The sequence below is a fragment of the Oncorhynchus gorbuscha genome, linkage group LG12 (assembly GCF_021184085.1).
Source record: "Oncorhynchus gorbuscha isolate QuinsamMale2020 ecotype Even-year linkage group LG12, OgorEven_v1.0, whole genome shotgun sequence".
Taxonomy (NCBI): Eukaryota; Metazoa; Chordata; class Actinopteri; order Salmoniformes; family Salmonidae; genus Oncorhynchus; species Oncorhynchus gorbuscha.
Window position 1 is genome coordinate 63,737,368 of NC_060184.1, and position 25,088 is coordinate 63,762,455.

Sequence of the window (25,088 nt, forward strand, 5' to 3'; positions counted from 1 at the left end):
CAAAGCACACAGTCAGAAAGAGAGCGAGAGAGACCACTACCAAAGCACAGTCAGAAAGTCAGAAAGCGAGAGAGACCACTACCAAAGCACACAGTCAGAAAGAGAGACCACAACCAAAGCACACAGTCAGAAAGAAAGAGAGACCACTAAAGCACACAGTCAGAAAGAGAGCGAGAGAGACCACTACCAAAGCACACAGTCAGAAAGAGAGCGAGAGAGACCACTACCAAAGCACACAGTCAGAAAGAGAGCACACAGTCAGAGAGAGACCACTACCAAAGCACACAGTCAGAAAGAGAGCGAGCGCACAGAGTCAGAAAGAGAGCCCACTACCAAAGCACACAGTCAGAAAGAGAGCGAGAGAGACCACTACCAAAGCACACAGTCAGAAAGAGAGCGAGAGAGACCACTACCAAAGCACACAGTCAGAAAGAGAGCGAGAGAGACCACTACCAAAGCACACAGTCAGAAAGAGAGCGAGAGAGACCACTACCAAAGCACACAGTCAGAAAGAGAGCGAGAGAGACCACTACCAAAGCACACAGTCAGAAAGAGAGCGAGAGAGACCACTACCAAAGCACACAGTCAGAAAGAGAGCGAGAGAGACCACTACCAAAGCACACAGTCAGAAAGAGAGAGAGAGACCACTACCAAAGCACACAGTCAGAAAGAGAGAGAGAGACCACTACCAAAGCACACAGTCAGAAAGAGAGAGAGAGACCACTACCAAAGCACACAGTCAGAAAGAGAGAGAGAGACCACTACCAAAGCACACAGTCAGAAAGAAAGAGAGAGACCACTACCAAAGCACACAGTCAGAAAGAGAGCGAGAGAGACCACTACCAAAGCACACAGTCAGAAAGAGAATGAGAGAGAGAGACCACTACCAAAGCACACAGTCAGAAAGAGAGCGAGAGAGACCACTACCAAAGCACACAGTCAGAAAGAGAGAGAGACCACTACCAAAGCACACAGTCAGAGAGAGAGAGAGACCACTACAAAAGCACACAGTCAGAAAGAGAGAGAGACCACTACCAAAGCACAGTCAGAAAGAGAGAGAGAGAGACCACTACCAAAGCACACAGCCAGAATGAGAGAGAGAGACCACTACCAAAGCACACAGCCAGAATGAGAGAGAGAGAGACCACTACCAAAGCACACAGTCAGAAAGAGAGAGACCACTACCAAAGCACACAGTCAGAAAGAGAGAGGGAGAGACCACTACCAAAGCACACAGTCAGAAAGAGAGAGGGAGAGACCACTACCAAAGCACACAGTCAGAAAGAGAGAGATAAAGAGCACTACCAAATCACACAGTCAGAAAGAGAGATAAAGAGCACTACCAAATCACACAGTCAGAAAGAGAGAGATAAAGACCACTACCAAATCACACAGCCAGAAAGAGAGAGAGACCACTACCAAATCACACAGTCAGAAAGAGAGAGAGAGAGACCACTACCAAATCACACAGTCAGAAAGAGAGAGAGAGAGACCACTACCAAATCACACAGTCAGAAAGAGAGAGAGACCACTACCAAAGCACACAGTCAGAAAGAGAGAGAGAGAGACCACTACCAAAGCACACAGTCAGAAAGAGAGAGAGAGACCACTACCAAAGCACACAGTCAGAAAGAGAGAGAGAGAGACCACTACCAAAGCACACAGTCAGAAAGAGAGAGAGAGAGACCACTACCAAAGCACACAGTCAGAAAGAGAGAGAGAGAGACCACTACCAAAGCACACAGTCAGAAAGAGAGAGAGAGAGACCACTACCAAAGCACACAGTCAGAAAGAGAGAGAGAGAGACCACTACCAAAGCACACAGTCAGAAAGAGAGAGAGAGAGACCACTACCAAAGCACACAGTCAGAAAGAGAGAGAGAGACCACTACCAAAGCACACAGTCAGAAAGAGAGAGACCACTACCAAAGCACACAGTCAGAAAGAGACCACTACCAAAGACACAGTCAGAGACCACTACCAAAGCACACAGTCAGAAAGAGAGAGAGAGAGACCACTACCAAAGCACACAGTCAGAAAGAGAGAGAAGAGAGACCACTACCAAAGCACACAGTCAGAAAGAGAGAGAGAGAGACCACTACCAAAGCACACAGTCAGAAAGAGAGAGAGAGAGACCACTACCAAAGCACACAGGGTCCGAGAGAGAGAGAACAAAGACCAGAAACCGGTGTATACTTTAAAACAGCGCGAGAGAGAAGCTGTGCATATTTGATGCGTGTATACCATCAAGTTACCTGTCTGTACCCCTCCCTGCATTGAGCCCTGTTCTCCCTGACCGCCCACCTCCTCAGGGACCACAGTCTGACCGTACGGTACAGACTGTTGGCCCTCCCTCTGATCACACTGACCAGCCACGGTTAAAACACATACAGCAAACTAAAGGTGCAAAAGTTACCACAACCAAAAGGTCCAAATAACAATGTCCAAAAGCGTATAGTCCAAAAAAATAGATCCCAGAACAAAATGAACAACCACAAGCAGTGGACCTCCAACCTGACTGTCACTATGAAGGGAGTAATGTAACACTACAGTAGGGTACAACAAAGACAGACACACAGGAAGCCTGATACTATCACCCAAAGAGGGTCAGAGACACACCACACCCCTCTGATGACCCACCCCAAGGGACAGGCTTCAATCTCACAAACAACACACACACACACGTTATCCATGGGTTCCATGGGTTACTAGGACCTATTAACGGATGCTTCACAACAGCAGAGTATTTCCTGCCTCTCCTCAAATCTCTCTACAAACAGATAAACAAACCATGCTTCTGTCCACCCATCACACACATCGGATGATCCATCTTTTTTATAGGTTGAAACCCTTGCCTTATAAGGTAAGCTGTGTGACTAACTTGTCCCGCGGGTCACTGGTGGTGTGACAGACAACTCTCCTAGACAAACTCCCCTCTCACTACTTCAGTTTCGCGTTCAGTTTACACATGCGTGAGGTGTGTCCTCACCCTTGTGCAGGTGCCGTTTATCTGTGTCTCTATTGGAGGAGACAGACATGGCCCGGGGTAAAATACTGCCACAGCTAGAACTCTGGACCAGGGGCTGATGGGACTGTGGAGGACCAGAAAGAGAGAGAGATTAAAGGTGATTGTGTGTGTGTGTGAGAGAGTGAATGTGTGTGTGTGTGTGTGTGTGTGTACCTTGTTAGGCATGCTGCGTCCTAGTGTAGCACAGTTGAACTGAGGGGTGACGATGGACGTGGTCTTCTTCCTGGGTAATGTGTCACTCAGGTGGGCCCCACCTTCTTTCACTAACCTCTTTCTCTCCTCCAGTGAACGGAAGTGCTGAACACACACACAATAGTCAGAATCACACACACACACACACACACACATGCACAGGACACAAACACACAACAGCACAGGACACAAAAACGCAGCCTTTACCTGCCTGTTGTGGCTGTGTTTTTTGACAGGCAGAGGAGGAGGAGGAGAGTCAGGGAGGGGAGAGGGGTCACGATAGGTCACCATGTCCTCCGGCCAATGAACCGAGGGGGTTTTGGTGAGAGGGGGGCGGCGGGGCAATAGGGGATGGGAGGAAAAGGAGGAAGGACAATCGACAGGAGAGGAGGAGCGACAGAGCTTAAAGAGGAAGAGAGGAACACCATCAAAGAAAGACAGAGTACAGCAGACAAAATATAAAATCTAGAAAAATTGAAAGGCAAATGCATGGAGAACTGAGGAAGGCATACAGTGCATTCGGAAAGTTTTCAGACACCACCATAGGGATGGTGCCAGGTTTCCTCCAGGTGAGACGCTTGGCAATCAGGCCAAATAATCCAATCTTGGTTTCATCAAGCCAGAGAATCTTGTTTCTCATGGTCTGAGAATACTTTGGCAAACTCCAAGTGGGCTGTCATGTGCCTTTTACTGAGGAGTGGCCACTCTACCATAAAGACCTGATTGGTGGAGTGCTGCAGAGATGGTTGTCCTTCTGAAAGATTCTCCCATCTCCACAGAGGTACTCTGGAGCTCTGTCAGAGTGACCATTGGGTTCTTAGTCACCTCCTTGACCAAGGCCCTTCTCCCCCGATTGCTCAGTTTGGCCGGGCAGCCAGGTCTAGGAAGAGTCTTGGTGGATCTAAACTTCTTCTATTTAAGAACGATGGCCACTGTATTCTTGGGGACCTTCGATGCTGCAGAAATGGTTTGGTACCCTTTCCCAGATCTGTGGCTCGACACAATCGTGTCTTCCTTCGACCTTATGGCTTGGTTTTTGCTCTAAGCTATGAAAACAAAGAACACTACATATGTATAACCTCCCAGTAATTTATTGGGTAAAACATACACTGTCAACTGTGGGACCTTATAAAGACATGTGTGTGCCTTTCCAAATCATGTTCAATCAATTGAACTTACCACAGGTGGACTCCAATGAAGTTGTAGAAACATCTCAAGAATGATCAATGGAAACATGATGCACCTGAGCTCAATTTCGAGTCACATAGCAACGGGTCTGAATACTTATGTCAATAAAGGTATTTCTGTTTTTAATTTTTAATAAATGTGCAAACATTCCTACAAATCAGATTTCGCTTTGTCATTTAGAATAAGACTGTAAAGTCAAAGGATCTGAATACATTCTGAATGCACTGTAAATAATGTTATCCTCCTCCACACAAACACACCTACTGACCAACAAACACACCTACTGACCAACAAACACACCTACTGACCAACAAACACACCTACTGACCAACAAACACACACACACACACACACACACACACACACACACACACACACACACACACACACACACACACACACACACACACACACACACACACACACACACACCACGGCCTCCGCTGGTTTTGGGGCGCTGTCGTCAGTGGGGGGACTAGGCTCAGAATCAGGGGAGGGATTGGCCAGAACAGGGGCAGGACTAGGGTTCCCCCCCAGCTGGGAGTAAATTTCATTGATCTCACTGACTGTTACATAGCCCTGGAACATACCATGAGGGAAAAGGGGGGAGAGAAAAAGTGGCTAGAGATGAAGTGGACAGAGAAAGGGATAAACAATGGTGAAGGAGAGGGAGATTAAAAGTGAGAGAGATTAAATAAAGAGGGGGGTTGAGAGAGAGAGAGAGAGAGAGAGAGAGAGAGAGATTCAGCCATGTTAAAAACTTTGTTAGCTCGGTCAGTTAAACTGCAGCAACAGAGACAGAGCTGTACTGTTCCATTACTTTCACATAGACAATGAATGAAGAGAGAAGGTTAAACATAAACAATATGAACATCTTTAAAGGCCAGTTTGTTACCAGTGCAATGTGTTATTATCACTATAGAAATGGAAGACAAGAGGAGGTGTTTCTAAAACGGGCTGTAAAAAAGTGCTTCTCAACCTCAAGATTCCTGGATCTACAAGAAACTATCCATCACACAACTCATTCCATAGTTCTCATGTTATCGTTTTGACCATAACCTTTTTGATACAAGGGACCAAGATTCTAAGAAACACTAGCTTAAAGTAACTGTCCAGTGAAACTCTCACTTTTTAAATTCTGTTAACGCGTACACAAATAATGTTGTTGACTCGTCCTATACTCGTATGTGGCCAAAGTATAAATTGGAGAGAAAAAAAAAAACACTTCAAAACCCCTGCCTCAAACTTGTATCTCAAACAGACCGTTTAAAAAAACGCTTGCCATTTCATCATAGAGGATGATGTCATCCTTCTGAGGAGGATGAGCTGGCCAATCAGCAGTCTACTCACATTAATATTTTTTATGACCAGTATACGCCGGTCATGTTGTTGGGCTACGCCCACATAATTCCAAAACAGAAAAGCTGCTTTTTAACATACTTAATTACCATTTTTGGAAGAAAAACTATTTGACTCCATTATTTGTCATTAATTAATTATAGGTCATATTTCATAGAAATCTGGAAAGATAGATAGAGGGAGGACATAGTACCTCAGCGCTCTTTATGGAAAGAGAAGAAAGGAGGGAGGATAGGACCAGCAGGTCAGCAGGAAGGATAAGAGAAGAAAGAGAGGAAGAGGCGTGGTCACGGGACTGAGATTGACACACGTCAGCCAACGACACCGTATCCTAGGAAACAGGAAAGGAGAGGAAAAGAGGAGGAAGACAGTGAGACGAGGGGGACCATGGGTGGGAATGGAGAAGGTTGCTAGGCAATAGTCAAACATACCTCCTTGAGACTGATAGGGCTGAGAGGGAAGCCCCGCCCACCTGTGAGGTCAGCATACTTATTTTCCACAGAAGCAAGGTTATCTTTCTCCTGAGAGAGAGAGAGATTAACATGCAATTAGGACTGAAATCAATGGTCTGTTGCAAAACACACAAACAGACACACACACTGCGCGTACATACCCTCTGCACCATCATCTGCAGGCTGGTCCGCTCCTTCAGGAAGCTGTCCTTCTCTCGCTGAGCCTGCTGGGTAATCTGTCCCGCCTGCTTATTTAGCGCCACCAGCCTCTCCTTGGAACACACACATACAGTAGTTTAACACGCGCACACACACACACAAAAAACACACACACACCGTACCTTGCGTGTGACGGTGCTCCGTTGGTAGTCAGCTATCTCTCTGAGGAGTTGTTGTGTGCTTTCCTCCTTCTCCTCATCATGACGACTCTCTCTCTCCAGCTGCTGAAACTCCAGGTCCTCAAAACGCTTCGTCTCAGCTTCCAGCACCTCGGAGTTCTGACACACGCACACACACGTTTTTCTCAGATTGTGTTATAACATTTTGGCTGTCCGCAAGTGTTCAATTACTATTTTCTGCATGAGGGAGAGAGCATTCAGTCACACAAGCACAAACACACTCACACACCAAGGCATGCTCTCGCCAAACCTGCTGCACAATCATGCTTCCTCATCCTATCAAAAAACTGCTACTATCCCCCATGAGCAGGCTGACTGTGTGGAGCTTTCCTGACGGACATAATATGACATTAAAACTGACAAACAGGAGGAGAGGTGAAGAGGAAGAGCGAGACAGGAAGAGAGACCCTCCTGTAGATAAATGATAGGGGGAAGGAACAAGAGGATAAGGATGGGTGAACAGGTGGGGAAGGTGTGTCACAGGACATTTTTAGCAGGAGGTGTGTGTGTACTGACCCTGGTGAGCTGCTCCTGTAGGGGCTCCTTCATGGCCTCAGGACAGCAGTGGAGCTGGGAGCGCAGCTCACACACATTCTGAGACAGCTGCTCTACCCTAGCCCTCTCAGCCTGCAGCGACACACACGCCTGACACACACACACACACGACAAGCATACAAGCACGCTCAAATGTGCATATGTACGCAGAGGTACAGTACACACACACACACACACACAGGAATGACAAGCAGACACAGGACAGAGGGAGAGAGGATGGTAGCGTTAGTGGGAGTCGGGAGGCAGAGTTAGTTACTACAGTGTTACAGTGGTCAGGAAAGCAGAATGGACTAGAGGGCAGAGAAGAGGGAAGGACTGATATAGCTGTGGGTTGGGGATGATGAGGGTTATTATGAGAGGGAAAGGAGTCTTCAACACAGACCCCCAACAGTCCAAGACATTCAGGCTGGCCAGACACAGGAGAAACCAGGCTAACTGGCCAGACACAGGAGAAACCAGACTAACTGGCCAGACACAGGAGAAACCAGACTAACTGGCCAGACACAAGAGAAACCAGACTAACTGGCCAGACACAGGAGAAACCAGACTAACTGACCAGACACAGGAGAAACCAGACTAACTGACCAGACACAGGAGAAACCAGACTAACTGACCAGACACAGGAGAAACCAGACTAACTGACCAGACACAGGAGAAACCAGACTAACTGACCAGACACAGGAGAAACCAGACTAACTGACCAGACACAGGAGAAACCAGACTAACTGACCAGACACAGGAGAAACCAGACTAACTGACCAGACACAGGAGAAACCAGACTAACTGACCAGACACAGGAGAAACCAGACTAACTGACCAGACACAGGAGAAACCAGACTAACTGACCAGACACAGGAGAAACCAGACTAACTGACCAGACACAGTATGTGTCAAACTAGTCAACTTTATTTTTGTCTTTCTCTCAACTGCTCGTTATCAATCTTCCTCTCATCAGATCTGTAATCACCAAAATGTGTAAGGGGAAGACTCTGTCTGCCCCCCCCCCCCCCCCCCCATATGGTATGTGGTTCCCCTCTCATGTATCTGCCAGCTGTAGGGTTAATGGAACTCTCCGGAAGCAGGCCTGAACACGACCCTAGAGGAGAAGAGGGTGTCAACACACACACACACACACACACACACACACACACACACACACACACCAGGGTAGTGACCACTATACCCTGTTGTGTATTAACAGCTGTATATTTGGACCGGAGACTGCATGACAGGGATTTACACATACCAAGTCAGCTAGTCACATGTCAATCAATGTATCATTGGGTGTGGCTAGAGAATACATACTGCACCATGCTCATTACATATGCACACAGTGCTTATGACACCACAAACTCTTAGAAACTCCATATAGCAGTACACACACAGACACACACTCTTTCTCTCTCCCTCCCTCATGTTGCGCTGATCCCAGTTGCCCCAGTGTTATCACACAGCGGTATTACCGGACTCTTCTGGTTCTGTGCCTGTTGTTCCATGTCAGACATCTTGGTGTTGAGTGTCTCCAGAGCATCTCTCTCCTGCTGCAAGGCCGCTAGCTCCGCCTGCTGCTCTGCCTCCACCAGGGCACGCTCCACCTCCACCTGGATGGAGAGAAAGAGGGACTGAGTCTCTATCCAGCTCTACCTCTATTACCTCCTTCTTCCCTCCATCCCCCTCTCTAGCACATCCCTCTCCCTCCATCCTTCTTACCTCTCTGAGAGACTCATCCATCTGGTTGTCCAGTTCTTTGATCTTCTGTTCCAGCTCCTCCATGTTGTTCAGCACCTGGATCCTCTCCTCCTCCACACGAGTCACTTCCTGCCTCCGCTGGCCCTCCTCCACCAGCGCCTAAAGATGACGTCACACTCTCACAATGGAATCTATGCTATGTTCTTTATTCACTGGTCCTGGAGAGCTACAGGGAGTGAATACATTTGTTTCCAGCCAAGAACTAACAAACCTGATTCCGTTTATCTAGCTCTTGATGATTAGTTGAATCATGTGTGTTAGTGCAGGGCTGGAACAAAAGCTACAGGTTGTCCTGAATGAGGGGTGAAAAACACTATGGTTCATAGAAAAGTTATAGGTATTAACATGATACTCTGTAGAGTACATTTCTGTTATTCAATTACTCACCAGAAACTATGCAGCTGTTCATTCGGAACACACACACACACACACACACACACACACACACACACACACACACACACACACACACACACACACACACACACACACACACACACACACCTTAGGTTGCTATCCTTAGCACTCTCTAATCTAATAACCAGACTGTAAATATCTCATGTGTGTGTGACCTCTTACAGCAACCACTTTTACCGTATCCAGCACCTCCGGGTTCTCACAGTTAAATATAAGACTAATTCACAACAACAAACAACTCTGACCTCTAAAACAATAGGTTGCTGTGGAGGTCTAAGAAGAAAATACATGTTTGAGAGTAGGGAAAATATAAATACAGTATGTGGACCTTAAATGGTAAGGAAAGTCAGATTCCAGAGGAGTTTCCACATCAGAACTAAGGAATGTACAAGGAGGGGTTGAGCCGTGACCATGGCTAGTGTGTGTTCTCTTCTGTTTACAGTGAGCTCTCTTTCTCTCTACCACTCTCCTCTCACTCCTTTAACTCTCATTTAGTCATGAGAAGCTACATTAAGCTGCATATAGCTTCATAGGCTGTTATTAAGCTTGATTAGGCCTGTGTAAGGATAGCCTGACCAGAGGTCTCATTAACAGGTTGCCAGGTGATAAACACTCTGCCTCCTGTCAATCATTTAACAAGGCTTAATTAAGCTTTACTCAGAGGAAGGACAGCAGTAGCACCGTATGTATCTGTGTGTGTGTGTGTGTGTGTGTGTGTGTGTGTGTGTGTGTGTGTGTGTGTGTGTGTGTGTGTGTGTGTGTGTGTGTGTGTGTGTGTGTGTGTGTGTGTGTGTGTGTGTGTGTGTGTGTGTGTGTGTGTGACAGAGGCAGGGAGGTTGGCTGAAAGAAGTACAGGAGAAAGGAAACAAGAGATCAAATATAAATGGAAGAGAGAGAAAGCAAAAGCGAGCGAGAAAGTGAAAAACTCTCACCCGATTAGTCCTAGGCAGGTGCGCGGTGAGCGAGGTGGCGGAGCTTCGTAGGATGATGGCTGGCGATTCTGCCATGTGGTCCCGGTGGCCGCTGCTCCGTCGCTGTCGGACTGGACGCTCCTCGTCGTTACCGTAGTAACCGTTCTCAGAGCCGCTACCGGCCCCATTTCCGTTCACAGTTGAGTCAGAGAAGACGGATTCTGACTCATCGTCGTCAGAGACCTGGAGTTTCTCTAGTTCCCGGTTGATCATCTGAAGGTCGGCTAGACCAGCACCGGCATCGACACTAGAACCAACAGTCCTCTCCCTGTCCTGCTCCGATCGACCCAGCTCTGAACACAGAGACAGAATGGTTTCCAGCCGCTGGCGTTCCTACAACACAGCACACACAGTTAGAAGCCCACACAAATATATACAGAGTTACACACAGACATACTTAGATATATATGTACAGAGAGAGAGAGAGAGAGAGAGAGAGAGAGAGAGAGAGAGAGAGAGACACACACACACACACACACACACACACAAACACATGTATTCTTATCTGTATCCAACTGAAAGCCAAATACACAGATATTACCTGTGGAAGCATGGCTGCCATTAGGAGCATTTCTCCTCACAGACACTCCACAGGGCAAACAGAATTTTCTCATAGCCCTTATATTTCTCTCAGAGAATAACGAAAGCCCACAACAACAAAAACTAAACCTATAGCTAACTAACTAACTAACTACTAGCGCTGTGCTACTGAACTAGATATAGAAATTCACAAAGACAGTGGGCTGCTATCTGCAATGCACTGCTGCAGGTGAGAGAAATTAGAAACCACATCGCCCTGAGAACTGAGTGGCTGCTAGCAGATACAGTGAGTGAGAATGAGAGTGTGCGAGAGAGAGAGAGCGAGCGAGAGCGAGAGAGAATTCATGTATGTGTGTGAGAGAAGAGGCAGCAGGGGGCTTTCTTGCGAATGTTATTGGCTCGGAGTCAGACTCTCCAACCGGAAAAGCCCAACGTACTACATACAACATTGGAAATATATCCCAAACACACAGGAGTGGGACTAGAAATACATCCCACATGCATACACATCTACACACACAAACAGAGGCCACTAATAACAACGGTCAGTCAACAAGTAGCAGAGTAAAGCAATACTCTGTCAATTTGACTCCTGATTCAGTACTAATGGAGACAAACCGCTGTAGACCTACTACACAAAAGGAGGTGAAGCAGTACAGTTAATAACAGCAACTGGCTCTGGGTGTAACCTGATCGGATCACAAACAGCCCTGGCTCCCACAGGAGAGGATATACTGATATAGAAATGCAATCCTTCCTCTTCTCTCACCAGCTCTCTCTCCTAATCTACACTCTCTCAGTCTTGCTTTCCCTCCTGCCCTCCATCCATCCCTATTCACAATCTCCCCCTCTGCCCACCTCCATTTTCTCTCTCTCCTGTCTCTACCCACCACTCAATTCAATTTCAATTCCATTTAAGGGCTTTATTGGCATGGGGAATAGATCAACAAAAGTGAAATAAACAATAACAAATGTTTACAGGAAACATTATTCTTTTGAAACTTTTGAGAGTGTAAAGACATTTCAAATGTCATCAAATAGTTACAGGGGTACACACAACGCCGTCGAGGGTACGCCAAATAAATATGTTATTGTTCTTGTAACTTTTTTTCTTCACATTTTCAAACAGGACATTTATATTTTCCAACGGGGCTATACATTTGGATGAGTTTCTCTCGCCCCTGAGTAGCCTCATTTCACTGCCAAAAAAAAACAATTAAACCACCCAGTGTTCAGTGAAATAACCACACAATATCAAATACAGGTAGCCTAGTCAAATAATTAACATCCAATCACATTAACCGTTACTCTCTCGCGGGAAACCTTCACTCTTGCGAGGACTTTCAGAAACATGACCATTTGAAAAGTAAGCCACCAGAGTTTTTGGAGCGAGAATAAAGATGACTTTAGAGTAGTAAGACATGTATCAAAGCAACAGATACCATTAATAAGAAGGGGCTAGAAGCATCTTGTAGGGTGAGCTACCGAGTGGCTAGGACAGGCAAGCCACATACGATTGTGGACGACTTAATTCTTCCTGCTGCTGCAGATATGGCTGGGACAATGCTTTGGGAAAAGGCCATAAAAACTATACAGACAATGCCTTCATCAAACAACACTGTTTCGCGACACATCAGTGACATGGCAGGAGATGTGTTGAAACAATTACTGCTTCACATACAAGCCTGTGAATTCTGTGTGTTACAGCTGGATGAGTCAAAAGACGTGGCAGGCCTCACACAGCTCCTGGTATATGTCCGTTACATTTATGGGGGGTATATTAAGGAACATATCCTCTTCTGCAAACAAGGACAACATGAGAGAATATTTTTAAAGTACTGGACAGCTTTGTGACATCAAATGGACTTTGGTGGTCAAGATGTGTTGGTATCTGTACTGATGGCACAAAGGCCATGACAGGGAGACATGGTGGAGTGGTAACACACGTGAAAACAAGAGAGCCTCATCAAAATTGCAACAAGCAGTTCTGTGAAAATGTAATTGAATCAGAAGCCACTGTCAGATTTCTGGACAGGGCTACGCTGAGGAGTTTCTTGCCTTGGCAAATCACGCTGTTAAGACACGGATGCCCTTTGCAACCACGCACTTGTGAGAGTGGATTCTTGGCCCTCACTAGAGGTTGACCGATTAATCAGAATGACCGCTTAATTAGGGCCGATTTAAAGATTTCATAACAATCGGAAATCGGTATTTTTGGACACGGATTTGGCCATTTTTTTTTTTTTTTAACAATTTTATTTAACTAGGCAAGTCAGTTAAGAACACATTCTTATTTTCAATGACGGCCTAGGAACGGTGGGTTAACAGATTTTTACCTTGTCAGCTCGGGGATTCAATCTTGCAACCTTAAGGTTAACTAGTCCAACGCTCTAACCACCTGATTACATTGCACTCCACGAGGAGTCTGCCTGTTACGCGAATGCAGTAAGAAGCCAAGGTAAGTTGCTAGGTAGCATTAAACTTATCTTATAAAAAACAATCAATCAATCATAATCACTAGTGAACTACACATGGTTGATGATATTGCATATAAATCGATGTGGTGTGCATTCGTGAAAAAAGGACCATCGTTGCTCCAACGTGTACCTAACCATAAACATCAATGCCTTTCTTAAAATCAATACACAGAAGTATATATTTTTAAAACTGCATATTTAGTTAATATTGCCTGCTAACATGAATTTCTTTTAACTAGGGAAATTGTGTCACATCTCTTGCGTTCTGCGCAAGCGGAGTCGGGGTATATGCAGCAGTTTTAGCCGCCTGGCTCGTTGTGAACTGTGTGAAGACTATTTCTTCCTAAAAAAGACAGCCAACTTCACCAAACGGGGGGTGATTTAACAAAAGCCATTTGCGAAAACAATCACAATCGTTGCACGACTGTACCTAACCATAAACATCAATGCCTTTTTTAAAAAATCAATACACAGAAGTATATATTTTTAAACCTGCATATTTAGCTAAAAGAAATCCAGGTTAGCAGGCAATATTAACCAGGCGAAATTGTGTCACTTCTCTTGCGTTGATTGTACGCAGAGTCAGTGTTAATGCAACAGTTTGGGCCGCCTGGCTCATTGCGAACTAATTTGCCAGAATGTTACGTAATTATGACATAACATTGAAGGTTGTGCAATGTAACAAGAATATTTAGACTTAGGGATGCCATCCGTTAGATAAAATACAGAGCGGTTCCGTATTTCACTGCAGAATAAACATAGTTCATAGTTTCCGAATTCGACCATATTAATGACCTAAGGCTCGTATTTCTGTGTGTTATTATATTATAATTAAGTTATGATTAGAGAGCAGTCTGACTGAGCGATGGTAGGCACCAGCAGGCTCATAAGCATTCATTCAAACAGCACTTTCGTGCGTTTTGCCAGCAGCTCTTTGCTGTGCTTCAAGCATTGCGCTGTTTATGACTTCAAGTCTATCAACTCCCAAGATTAGGCTGGTGTAACCGATGTGAAATGGCTAGCTAGTTAGCGGGGTGCGCGCTAATAGCTTTTCAAACGTCACTCGCTCTGAGACTTGGAGTAGTTGTTCCTCTTGCTCTGCATGGGTAACGCTGCTTCGAGGGTGGCTGTTGTCGATGTGTTCCTGGTTCGAGCCCAGGTAGGAGCGAGGAGAGGGACGGAAGCTATACTGTTACACTGTAACTAAAGTGCCTATAAGAACATCCAATAGTCAAAGGTATATGAAATACAAATCATATAGAGAGAAATAGTCCTATAATTCCTATAATAACTACAACCTAAAACTTCTTACCTGGGAATATTGTAGACTCATGTTAAAACAAACCACCAGCTTTCATACGTTCTCATGTTCTGAGCAAGGGGAACTTAAACTTTAGCTATCTTACATGGCACATATTGCACTTTTACTTTCTTCTCCAACACTTTGTTTTTGCATTATTTAAACCAAATTGAACATGTTTCATTATTTATTTGAGGCTAAATTGATTTTATTGATGTATTATATTAAGTTAAAATGTCATTCAGTATTGTTGTAATTGTCATTATTACAAATAAATAAAATATATATATATTATTTTAAATCGGCCGATTAATCAGTATCGGCTTTTTTTGGTCCTCCAATAATCTGTATCGGCGTTGAAAGATCATAATCAGTCAACCTCTAGCCCTCACTAGCATGAAAACTAAATACAGGTACAGCCTGTGTGTGGAAAATGATTTAAGACAGACTCTCCAATACAACCCAACATAGCAGAGTTATGTCCATCCTTTCAAGCACATCCTTCTCATTAACCTGTGTTGAGTCATTCACAATTGTTGATGAACAAATAAGGTTTTATTGGGAAGATGGCTTAATAAAGAGCAAAATTATTGATTATTATTATTTATGCCCTGATCCAAAAAGAGCCCTTTGTCACTTCAAGAGCCAGGTTGTGACGAACACTCCCACTCATTCTTGTTTAATAAATGTATCATATAGTGTGTGTGGCAGACTTAGAATGATGACAAAAAACAACATTTGAGAGTGTGCTGACCCTGGTGCTAGAGTGGGTACAGCTGGAGGTTGAATGTTTGAAGGGGTACGGGACTATAAAAGGTTTGGGAACCACTGCTCTAGTGCAACGGTGTCTAGATGGAATTTGTATTTGTGGTCCTGGCAACTGGGCCTTTTTTGGAACACCATTATTTTTGTTTTACTGAGATCTCCCCCTCTCCCTCACCCAGCATAGGAGCAGCTGGTGGAGAAAAATTTCCAATAGTGAAATCAGTAGTAGTGAAAGTTCTCCTGTCTCGCCTCTAGAGGGCAGAGTAGATCCAAAGTTAGCATTCAGAGGAGACGCATCTCAATAGTCTACAATAGTGAAGATGAAGGAGAGGAGACTAGGAGAGGAAGCTATTTTAGACTATTGAGATAAAGCCTAATTCTGTTGAGTGATTGGTGCATAGATGTGTGTTTCCAACATGTTTGTCTGTTCTCCCATGAAGGCAGCCTTTACGTCGCCAGGGGAAATACTTTGAGGAATGATCCTTTGGGAATATTCAGCACACCTCAGTTGTGGCTGCACGTCTTTATTTTGGACTTAGCCCTGTTTACTTTGTGTGTGTGTCAGAAAAAGAGTGTGTGTATCCACCTGCCCTATATTTCTGTTCTCCTAATACAATCTGGTTCTTGCCCACATCTGACAGTTCTTTTATGGGTTCCTAACGATCCAAACCAACCTAACTGTGCTGAACTGCAGATGGCCCCACTTACGGAACCACACACACAAAACCACAGAGGGCCCAAAAAAAGCCAGTGTTTTCCTCTAAACCGGACCCAACCCAGCGGAGGAGTAAGAATAGCTGAGCATGTTAACATAGGCTAGCAGCCAGAGGCAGTACTTCCCTGAGGGAACATATGTTAGTGTGCGTGCATATTCATCTGTGTGTATATGCCACAACAGTGTAGCTCCCGAAGAGTGTGTTAGGAGATCGAGAGGTCAGAGGGAAGATATCTGATTCCACCTCATAGCCTTGCGATTTCATTCAGATCTTTTTTTTTTAAATACACACATACACTACTCACCAGTCTCTCCACCTCCTGTTCTCGTAGTCTCTCATCTCTCTGGCGATGGTGGTAGTCAGTCAGTTCTTCCTTCCCACTCAGGGAGCTGATACTGCCACTCCTCGCCCTGAACCCCCCAGGTGGGGTCACCCCCGCCCCCAGCCCCACTCCTCCCTTCCCAAATGACTGCCTTCGTTCCCCTAACCCTAAACCTGGCTCTAAACCTCCCTTCCCAAAAGACTGTCTCCGTTCCCCTAATCCCAAACTAGGTTCTACCCCTCCCTTTCCAAAGGACTGTCTTCTGTCCCCCAGACCGAACCCTGGTTCAAGCCCACCCTTCCCAAAAGACTGTCTCCGTTCCCCTAACCCTAGACCAGGCTCCAGGCTGCCACCTCTGTGCTCCCTCTCCCCGAAAAAAAGCTCTGGTCCAGGGGGGACTCCGCAGCTGGCTGGCCACTCTGGCTCCTGGAGGCTGGATGTGGAGCTGGTGGAGGTGAGGCTGAGTTTCTTGGCTACGCGGGGACTGGAGGAGCCCCCTGATCGGAACGGGACAGTTACGTCTGGAGGGGCCTGGGTAGGAGACTTTGGGGAGGAGAGGGAAATGGATACCACCCCCTCACCTTGGTTCCCCTTCTGGTTCATGTTTTGGCCCTGGCTGTAGTTAAAGTTAGTGGTTGGGTTATGGTTGTAGTTACTGTTTGTGATGTGGTTTTGGCTATTGTTGTGAGAAGAGTTACGTAGAGGTTCAGAGCGCCGCGAGGTCGGGGGGAGGGTAGAGAGCACCAAGGCTCCATTATCATGGGAACGTGGCGACGATGATAGGCAGAGGCGGGGCAGAGAGAGGCTGTGACTTCCTATCATGCCACCTATCGACCCTGCAGAGTACTTCCTGGTTCGGTTGCTAGGTGTCGGCTCATGGTTGCCGTGACTTCGGCGTCCCAGGCGGGGGCTGGAGGGCACGCTGGCTGCTCCACTGGTTGGAGAGAGGGATGAACGTGGAGGAGGAGAGGAGAGGCTCTCACCACCGGCCACTGAGTTAGAGGAACCTCCACCGTTCCACATCGACAACAGGGGGGAGGAGTTTGGGTTTAGTTGTCGTCGCCCGTCGCCAGGGGAGGCCAGCAGGCTGTCTTGTGATTGGTAGGATTGGTTCCGGGTCATGGAGGATCGGGAGGAAGGGGGGTCAGAGCGCCGAGAGGGGGAGGGAGGGACTGCGGCTTTGACCGAGAGGGGTGGGCGATCAGAGCCATAGAAACGCCTAGCCTGCTCTTGATAGGCTGACGACATCGAGGTGGGTGAGGTCACAGGCGTGGTGGGTGGAGACTGGGAAAGAGGGGAAAAGACATTAGAAGTGTAAAACCATGTCCATCTAGTGCATGCCTCAGTTCTGCTGGGGTTCGATGAGAGCTACAGCTGTCATACCTGTGTCATACTGAAGTAGGAGGGGCTAGAGTCCCCATTGGCTCTCAGGCTCGTCTCCAGGGCGATCTTCTTTCGTTGTAAGGTGTCCATCAAATCACGGAGCTCTGAGGCAGAACGCATCCCTCTTGCACTGCCGGCCCCTCCCACCACCCCATGGCTGTAGTCACTACTGAACTTCAGATAGTCTGGGGGGGGGGGGGGGGAAGAGTTCAACTTTAAGTTGTAGAAGTTGCATGTACAGGAAACACATGGTATACACCATCCAATGAAATGCTTACTAGCAGGTTCCTTCTTGACAATGCAACAGTAGATACAGGAGGGGAAAGCAGAAAATAATACACATGAAGACATGTTATTTGAAAGTGCCTTATCTTCACCACTAAGTGAACAGTTAAAAACCATCCTCTACACGAGCTCTCTGTCCATCATCTGTTTTGTCTGTTGAAGTCTATAGGTCTGAGGGTGTTCTTATTATTCTGAGAATATCTCTGTGTATAGGTGCGTCAATGTGTGCCTTCTTCTGTGTGGTTTTGGTCTGAGAGTAAAGGAGAAAGTTATATGGTGGTTGTACCTGCAGCTAAGTCTATTCATAGCTGGACTTGGCAGGATACTCATAACCCAAACAGCAGAGAGCTGCCAGTAAATGGCCTATAACACTGAGGGCCCAAGAGCCAACACATACAGACAAAACACACACACACACACACAGAACTCACTCACACGCTCCCACCTATTCTCAGATTTAAAACTAACACACACGGTAGTTCAGGTCTCTAAAAGTAGCAGGGCAACAGACTTCCTGGGGAAATAGAAAACCTCTTGGTGGTCAGGAATTTCTTCAATCCCCCTTGAAAATCCAAAGGAGAGGAAACCTCGTCATTTTACTCATCAAAGAGCTAAACAAAAAGGAGACAATAAGGTTAGCCATTTCACCCTGAGTAATGGGACTACTCTTTACATACCGTCAAGACAGTAACGCACACATGACCTCCAAAACACACATAGAATCACTAAATATAGACGGACGTGTGCCTTGTGTGTACACATGTCCGAAGTGTGTTTACCTAGAAGTGTGTGTATACATGTACTAAATGTGTGCATGACCGTATGTATACTGTGTGCAGAAAACGCCCATGAAGTTGTTGGAATAATCATTTAATTCATTGCCACTTACTCAGCTGGGCCAGGGGCGCTTTAATTAGGTCAGGTGGAAATGTCAGACAGATCTCAACTCCATAAAAGGAGGAAATTGCCATTGCCTGATCTCGCTGCTCTCTCTTCCTTAACTCTGTCTGATCCAGAAGTTCTGTGCGTCCATGAATCCACCGACTCTGTTACCTTTCATCTGAATTATCTGTTGCGATCAGGGGTGTGGGCCATCAGTTATTGTTAATAGTTATTACCGCGGAGCGCGGCTTGGAGCGCACACTTCAAATCTATTATGTAATGTGAATTGTCAATGATCACGGCCCTACGGATCCTCATAGGCCAATTATGCAATCGATATGGGTAATATGTAATGAAATTAATTACCTGTACACATGAAGACAATTGAAAGGGTGAAATGAGAAACGTCATTGTTTGCTAACTGATCGACTTTGATACCAAACTAATGGGGATTATAGATTTAATAACCATTCACTGTTGGTATTCTTTCATGATAAATAGTTACGAGCCTAAATGACTCACGGATGATTACTATTGACTTATTAATGAACTGGTTTGTTGACTTCCCTAATTATGTTAATCATGAATGATTGTTATGATAAGATCTTTGGGATGAGGAATTTGATTGGATACATGTTATTTGTTTCTTTTGTGATGCAGCACAGACTACTTAGTAAATATACCACTTTATGGTTAAAGGAATTCCTGCCTCAGTCTCATCCATTCCTCTGTCACCTGACACGTGACCACCTGTTCACCTTCACTGTCAGTCATCCTACCTGTCCAGCTACCCACACAGATTCCACTAATATTTCATTGTGCATGTCCTGTGTGTGCACACATGAGTGTGTGTAGGTAAGATTGTGTGAGCGAGGGGTCCTAGTGTGTAAAGGTTTAACCTCAGCCTTGTAAAGAGGGGGATAAATGGGGCAGAAAGCAGAAGATATCTGATCTCGAGACGCTGTCAGAAACACAAACACACAATCACAGTAGACTCCATTAATAGACAGATTTTCCTTTAAGGTCTGGTTAATATCAGCTCACTCTAATCTTTTTAAAACTATTAACACTAAAAATGGTCCATGGCTCCTCGCTATACAATTGAGTTCAGTGTGTGTGACCCCTATACAGATGTATATTTGTGTGTGTACATTCCTGCTGTCTAGCTGCCGAGACAGTGAGCGAGCAGCGATGATATACGCAGACACACACCATGTTCAAATGCAGAGATCAATCACCACGGTTACAGCAGAACACAGCTGCATCACCACGACGACAGCTATTGCCAGATGTGAAAAACATTCCACCAGTCTTGAGAAGTGTGTTTTAGGTGTGTGTGTGTGTGTGTGTGTTTCTAACCCTGTGACTTGTCAAAGACCCTCTGCCTCAGCAAAAACATATGTATGAAGATATCCACATAGATATTAAGGACCTAAGAATGCTTTAGTTTACATTTTAGTCATTTGGCAGATGCTAAGTCTCCTCTATACAGAAGGACTTACAGTTAGTTCAATCATCTTAAGATAGCTGGGTGAGACTACCACAGAGTCAAAACAAGTACATTTTTCCTCAATAAAGCAGTTACACATGACCGCGTCTCAATCACGTACACCTGTCGTGGCGGGCTCCACCTGTAACTATACCCTAACACTGGGAGAGAGGAAGTGATATGAGAACTGTGGGACTAGGGGCTGATATGGGATCTATAGAGGGGGGACAAAGGAGAAGAGAGGTGAAAGAGGGTAGGGCCACATGTGTGTGCTACCTGTGCTGTAGGCCAGAGGAGAGACAGGGCTCTTCTGGGGCAGCATGCTCTTCATACGGCTGGCCTCTTCTGGATGGTTGAAACGGAAGAAGTAGGATTGACCCAGACACAGAGAGTAACCTGGAGAGAAAACAGTCAGATAAACACACACTAAATGACAGAAGAAATAATTCAACACAGTACATGTGTTATAGACCTCCAGGTTCTCTGTGTAACAGACAATCCATCTGCACCAGACTCACACACACAGTCTGGGCCATTCCAGATCACAGTGTTTGGCCATCAATTAGGATCACAGAGTCAGATATTAAACAAGACATCGGGGTCACAACCTGATAACTCTCTCCCTCTCACACCCACACACACACAGCAGTCATCCACAGCTGTCCAAATACCTCACAGAAAGAGGGAGATAAAGAACGAGGGGGGGACCCCTTATCACTCTATTTCTCTCTTGAATGCAGTGGTGAGAAGATCCCTGAGTGAAGGACAGAAAAAGAACACCATTTTGGCCATCTCTCTGCCAGCCTCAAACTGACCCTTCCACATGATCCAGATAAACAATTCAGCCACTTATCTCTGTATTAAACAATGCTGATGCTTGTAGGATTGATGTTTCAGGGATCCCTCCCAAGCAGCTTAAATATGGAGAAAAACAATGTCAAAATGACAGAACTGTTCCATCTATCTGTCTGATACCAGAGATACCTACACCCAGACAGATACCAGAGATACCTACACCCAGACAGATACCAGAGATACCTACACTCAGACAGATACCAGGGAGTAAACCAAACCGGGGAGAGGAAAGAGAGAGCGAGCGAAAGAATGGAAAAATACAGCATGGAAAAAATGTCTGGGCTAATTCTCTCTCTCACTCTCCTCTCTGTCCCAAAACCCCAATGTTAGGAGAGGGGGTAATGGTAATAGGGATGACGTGACTCCCTTAGAGGGTTCAGAGTCTGATCTGGTGTGTGTGTGTGGTTTTAACATGTAGCTGATGTATGCAACTAATGTGTGAGTAATGTGTGTGTGGAACTAATGTGTGAGTAATGTGTGTGTAACTAATGTGTGTGTATGTGTGAATAATGTGTGTCTGGTCATGTAAAGAAATATGTCTGACATGCTTCCCCCTTCCTGAAAAACTTCAAGTGTGTGAGTGTGTGTTTTTAGCTGAGGGTACTTTTCTGGGCTCGCTGTAGTATTTCTAGAGAATAAGCCAAGGACAGGACTAAGACCAAAACTTCTCATACCACACTGCTGAGTGTGACTTATTACCCACACACACTTACCACAGGAAATAATACTCAAGACATAAATGTGAAATTCTGGTTTTGACCTTTTCTATTGAATTGAGAATGTTTTCACACAGGACTGTTTAGTCTATGCAGCTGGACTAGGCACTACACAGTAAACAAAGTAGGATGGGACACATTGTGTTGATTTGACCCGTATCTTCACACATAAAGATCACACACATGCATCCCAAAGGTGTCCATGCATTCGACTTAATCAAAAATAAACAAATATGTTGTATTGTCACATACACCGGATAGGTGTGGAAGAAGTTGACTGGCCTGCACAGATCCCTGACCTCAATCCCATCGAACACCTTTGGGATGAATTGGAATGCCGACTGCGAGTCAGGCCGAATCGCCCAACATCAGAGCCCGACCTCACTACTGCTCTGAATGGAAGCAAGTCCCCGCAGCAATGTTCCAACATCTTTTTTTCTCTTCCTTTATTTAACTAGGAAAGTCAGTTAAAAACAACTTCTTATTTTCAATGACCTAGTGGAACGCCTTCCCAGAAGAGTGGAGGCTGTTGTAGCAGCAAAGGATGGGAACCAACTCCACATTAATGACCATGATGTTGGAAGGAGATGTTCGGCGAGCACGTGTCCACATACTTTTGGTCAGGTAGTGTAGAATCATAGGATAACGAAGCTGTATATGCCATGTGTGACCATGGGTGTGTATAAAGACTGTTTAGAGTCTCTGTTTAATCACTCACAGTACCATATGGTGTTTAGCATGACAGCAAACAGAGGAAAGGAGAGGGAGAGAACATTTGTGTGTGTGTGTGTAACAGCAGTCTTTCTTCATAAACTCAAATTCTTTGACTCAACTGTCTGCCAGTTTTATAGGACTGTTGCCCTTATATGTTCATTACACTACATTCTAATTTCCTTTCTCCCAAAAACAACAACCACTCCAAACAACAAACACACAATCTTGTTTTTTTTTACAGATATCCCCAGCTACAAAGATAACCTCACACACTTTGATCTCACAGATGCCAGTGAAGAAGACATCTGGTACCAATTTCTTCTGGTTAATCTAAATTAACCTAACACGGAACCACAATGTTATGGGAGGGAACCGGTCTATATTTAGGAATAAAGAGTAGAATATGTGTCTATCTAGTTGCCAAATGTGGACCATTAGGTTATAATATTAAACAATTAGACCTTTATCCCACAGACTATATGTCACCCTGGCTGCTGGAGGGGAAGAGGAGGGTAGGTAATGGCCCCTATAACTACCAAATATGATCTTCCAATCTAGGTCATTGGATGGGGGGGCTCAATCTTCTGGTCTGCTGCTTGGATGTGTTGAGTGGATCACAGCGGTTTTGCAGGGCCCTAAAAAAAACACTGCAAAAGTCAATGCATCATTCCTTCCTTGGTGTGATAACTGACACGATTACTGTCCCTTTGAAAAATAGGCCTACTATTGCCTAAAGTAGGATGGGAGGAAGAAAGAAAGTAAGGGAGGGAGGAAGGATGCATTTGAACAGGGGACGCAGCTGGTGTACATTGTTAAGCGTTGTCATGTCACCTGACAGATGCTGCCGCTTTCAATTACATGTCCTCTCTCCTTCATAAAACAAATAAAGTAACGAGACTAATCTTGACATCTTAAATCAAAGGCACTCTCAATAACCGAGTCCCAGGAAGGCAGATAAAGATTTCCTTTGGCGCCACTTCGGTTCTACTTTCTATGACTGCAGGCTGTTTTTTCTTGTCAAGTGAAAGACAACGACGTGATTGGTTGTCTGTGAACTACATACAACCCCCGAGGTGCGAGCGATAATACCATTCTTCACAAAGGGGACGCGTACGGTGCTGCTTACCTTGTTGACGTCAAGGTAGCCTTTTCAAATTTGATCGTAGGTCATGCAGTTAATTTCCCCCTGCAAACGTAGACAATATAAAAGACTATCTGGAAAGCATTTAAGCAGGAGGTTCTTATCTCAATTATACAATTTATGGTTGCAACAGAGCAAGCGTGACGCAAATGGTTTGCTGTTGCCTACCCTTGCTATAGTCCTAAAACATTTAGCCTAATCAAGAGCAGCTGACAAACAACAATTCGCCAAACAATGAAAACAGCTGTATCATAAAAATTAAACGTTTCCTTCAAGGAGCAATCTGCAGTTGCTTCATCTATTTTGGGAGTTCTGAATTAAACGAACCCATTGATTCTTGATAAATATAACTTATTCTTAGTTTAGTTCAACGGTCGTACCGCATCAGAAACCAAAATATAAGCTTGTTTCACTCCAATGTATGTAAACAAACACTATATAGCCTCAACATGGTTAAAACTATACTTTTTATATGATGGATGGTCAGACCTTATTGTCGTTTTCTAGTCACAAAAGGCTACAAAACCAAATTGATGTACACATGCACGCGCACTCACAGGGGTCTTCCAATTCAGGGAATTTCTGAAATGAGGCTCTTTACTAACCTTTTTACAGAGTCCCATTCAGCGAATACAACTGCGGTATTTTCGGTTATTTCTCTATGTCTGAACAATTACCATCGCGTTCTTATCCTCCTTCAACCCAGTCCAAAGCTCCAGAAATGACTTGGGACTTCGGGGTTCAACAGATTTCCATCCAGATGGGGTTGAGGTAAGGAGCGCACCAACTCTCCAAAAAAAGGGGTGGTGACGCCTGCTTGACGCGAATAGACTGGGGTAAAAAAAAAGCAAAACCCTCCCCTAAGACAGTTTACGAGTTCTGAATGAGATCAAAAGCAGCCGCTTGTAAAACCAAAACTAATGTATTTGATTAAAAATGCATTTCAGTTCAGCTAAAACAGTCTCGGACCCCGTTCTCTGTTGGTTGGAACACAGTGGTTTAAAAGCCAGAGGTATTTGGTCCCCGCCCCCTTACTCTATTTCTTTGTCTACCTAGCCTACTTTTCCCTTCTCTGTGGAAACACCTTGAGAGGAATGTTACCAACCTCACATCTATAGAGCTCAACAGCTTAGAGGGAGAAAAGAACAACTCAAACTTAAATAGATGTGATTTTTTTTATCAAAGCCATATTTTT

At 45.1% G+C, this 25,088-nt stretch overlaps 1 protein-coding gene across 9 annotated transcripts in view; it reads right to left on the reverse strand.

Annotated features, from left to right (window-relative positions):
* Window positions 1-25,088, reverse strand: part of phldb2b (pleckstrin homology-like domain, family B, member 2b) — a 59,158-nt gene that overhangs the window by 4,078 nt on the left and 29,992 nt on the right. For 2 of the 9 annotated variants that reach the window (XM_046292586.1, XM_046292585.1), the window contains 15 exons: window positions 20,744-20,863; window positions 17,812-17,996; window positions 16,411-17,712; window positions 10,270-10,641; window positions 8,882-9,019; window positions 8,635-8,772; window positions 7,133-7,261; window positions 6,560-6,715; window positions 6,380-6,490; window positions 6,198-6,287; window positions 5,960-6,097; window positions 4,840-4,986; window positions 3,427-3,621; window positions 3,181-3,324; window positions 2,989-3,091 (listed from right to left, as the gene is read on the reverse strand). In XM_046292586.1, coding sequence (XP_046148542.1) covers window positions 2,989-3,091; window positions 3,181-3,324; window positions 3,427-3,621; window positions 4,840-4,986; window positions 5,960-6,097; window positions 6,198-6,287; window positions 6,380-6,490; window positions 6,560-6,715; window positions 7,133-7,261; window positions 8,635-8,772; window positions 8,882-9,019; window positions 10,270-10,641; window positions 16,411-17,712; window positions 17,812-17,996; window positions 20,744-20,863 — 3,468 coding nt within the window. Of the gene's footprint in view, window positions 1-2,988; window positions 3,092-3,180; window positions 3,325-3,426; window positions 3,622-4,839; window positions 5,029-5,959; window positions 6,098-6,197; window positions 6,288-6,379; window positions 6,491-6,559; window positions 6,716-7,132; window positions 7,262-8,634; window positions 8,773-8,881; window positions 9,020-10,269; window positions 10,642-16,410; window positions 17,713-17,811; window positions 17,997-20,743; window positions 20,864-23,878; window positions 23,939-24,498; window positions 24,762-25,088 lie in introns of those variants that run through there. The other 7 variants (XM_046292594.1, XM_046292593.1, XM_046292588.1 and 4 more) reach the window with 7 other exon arrangements.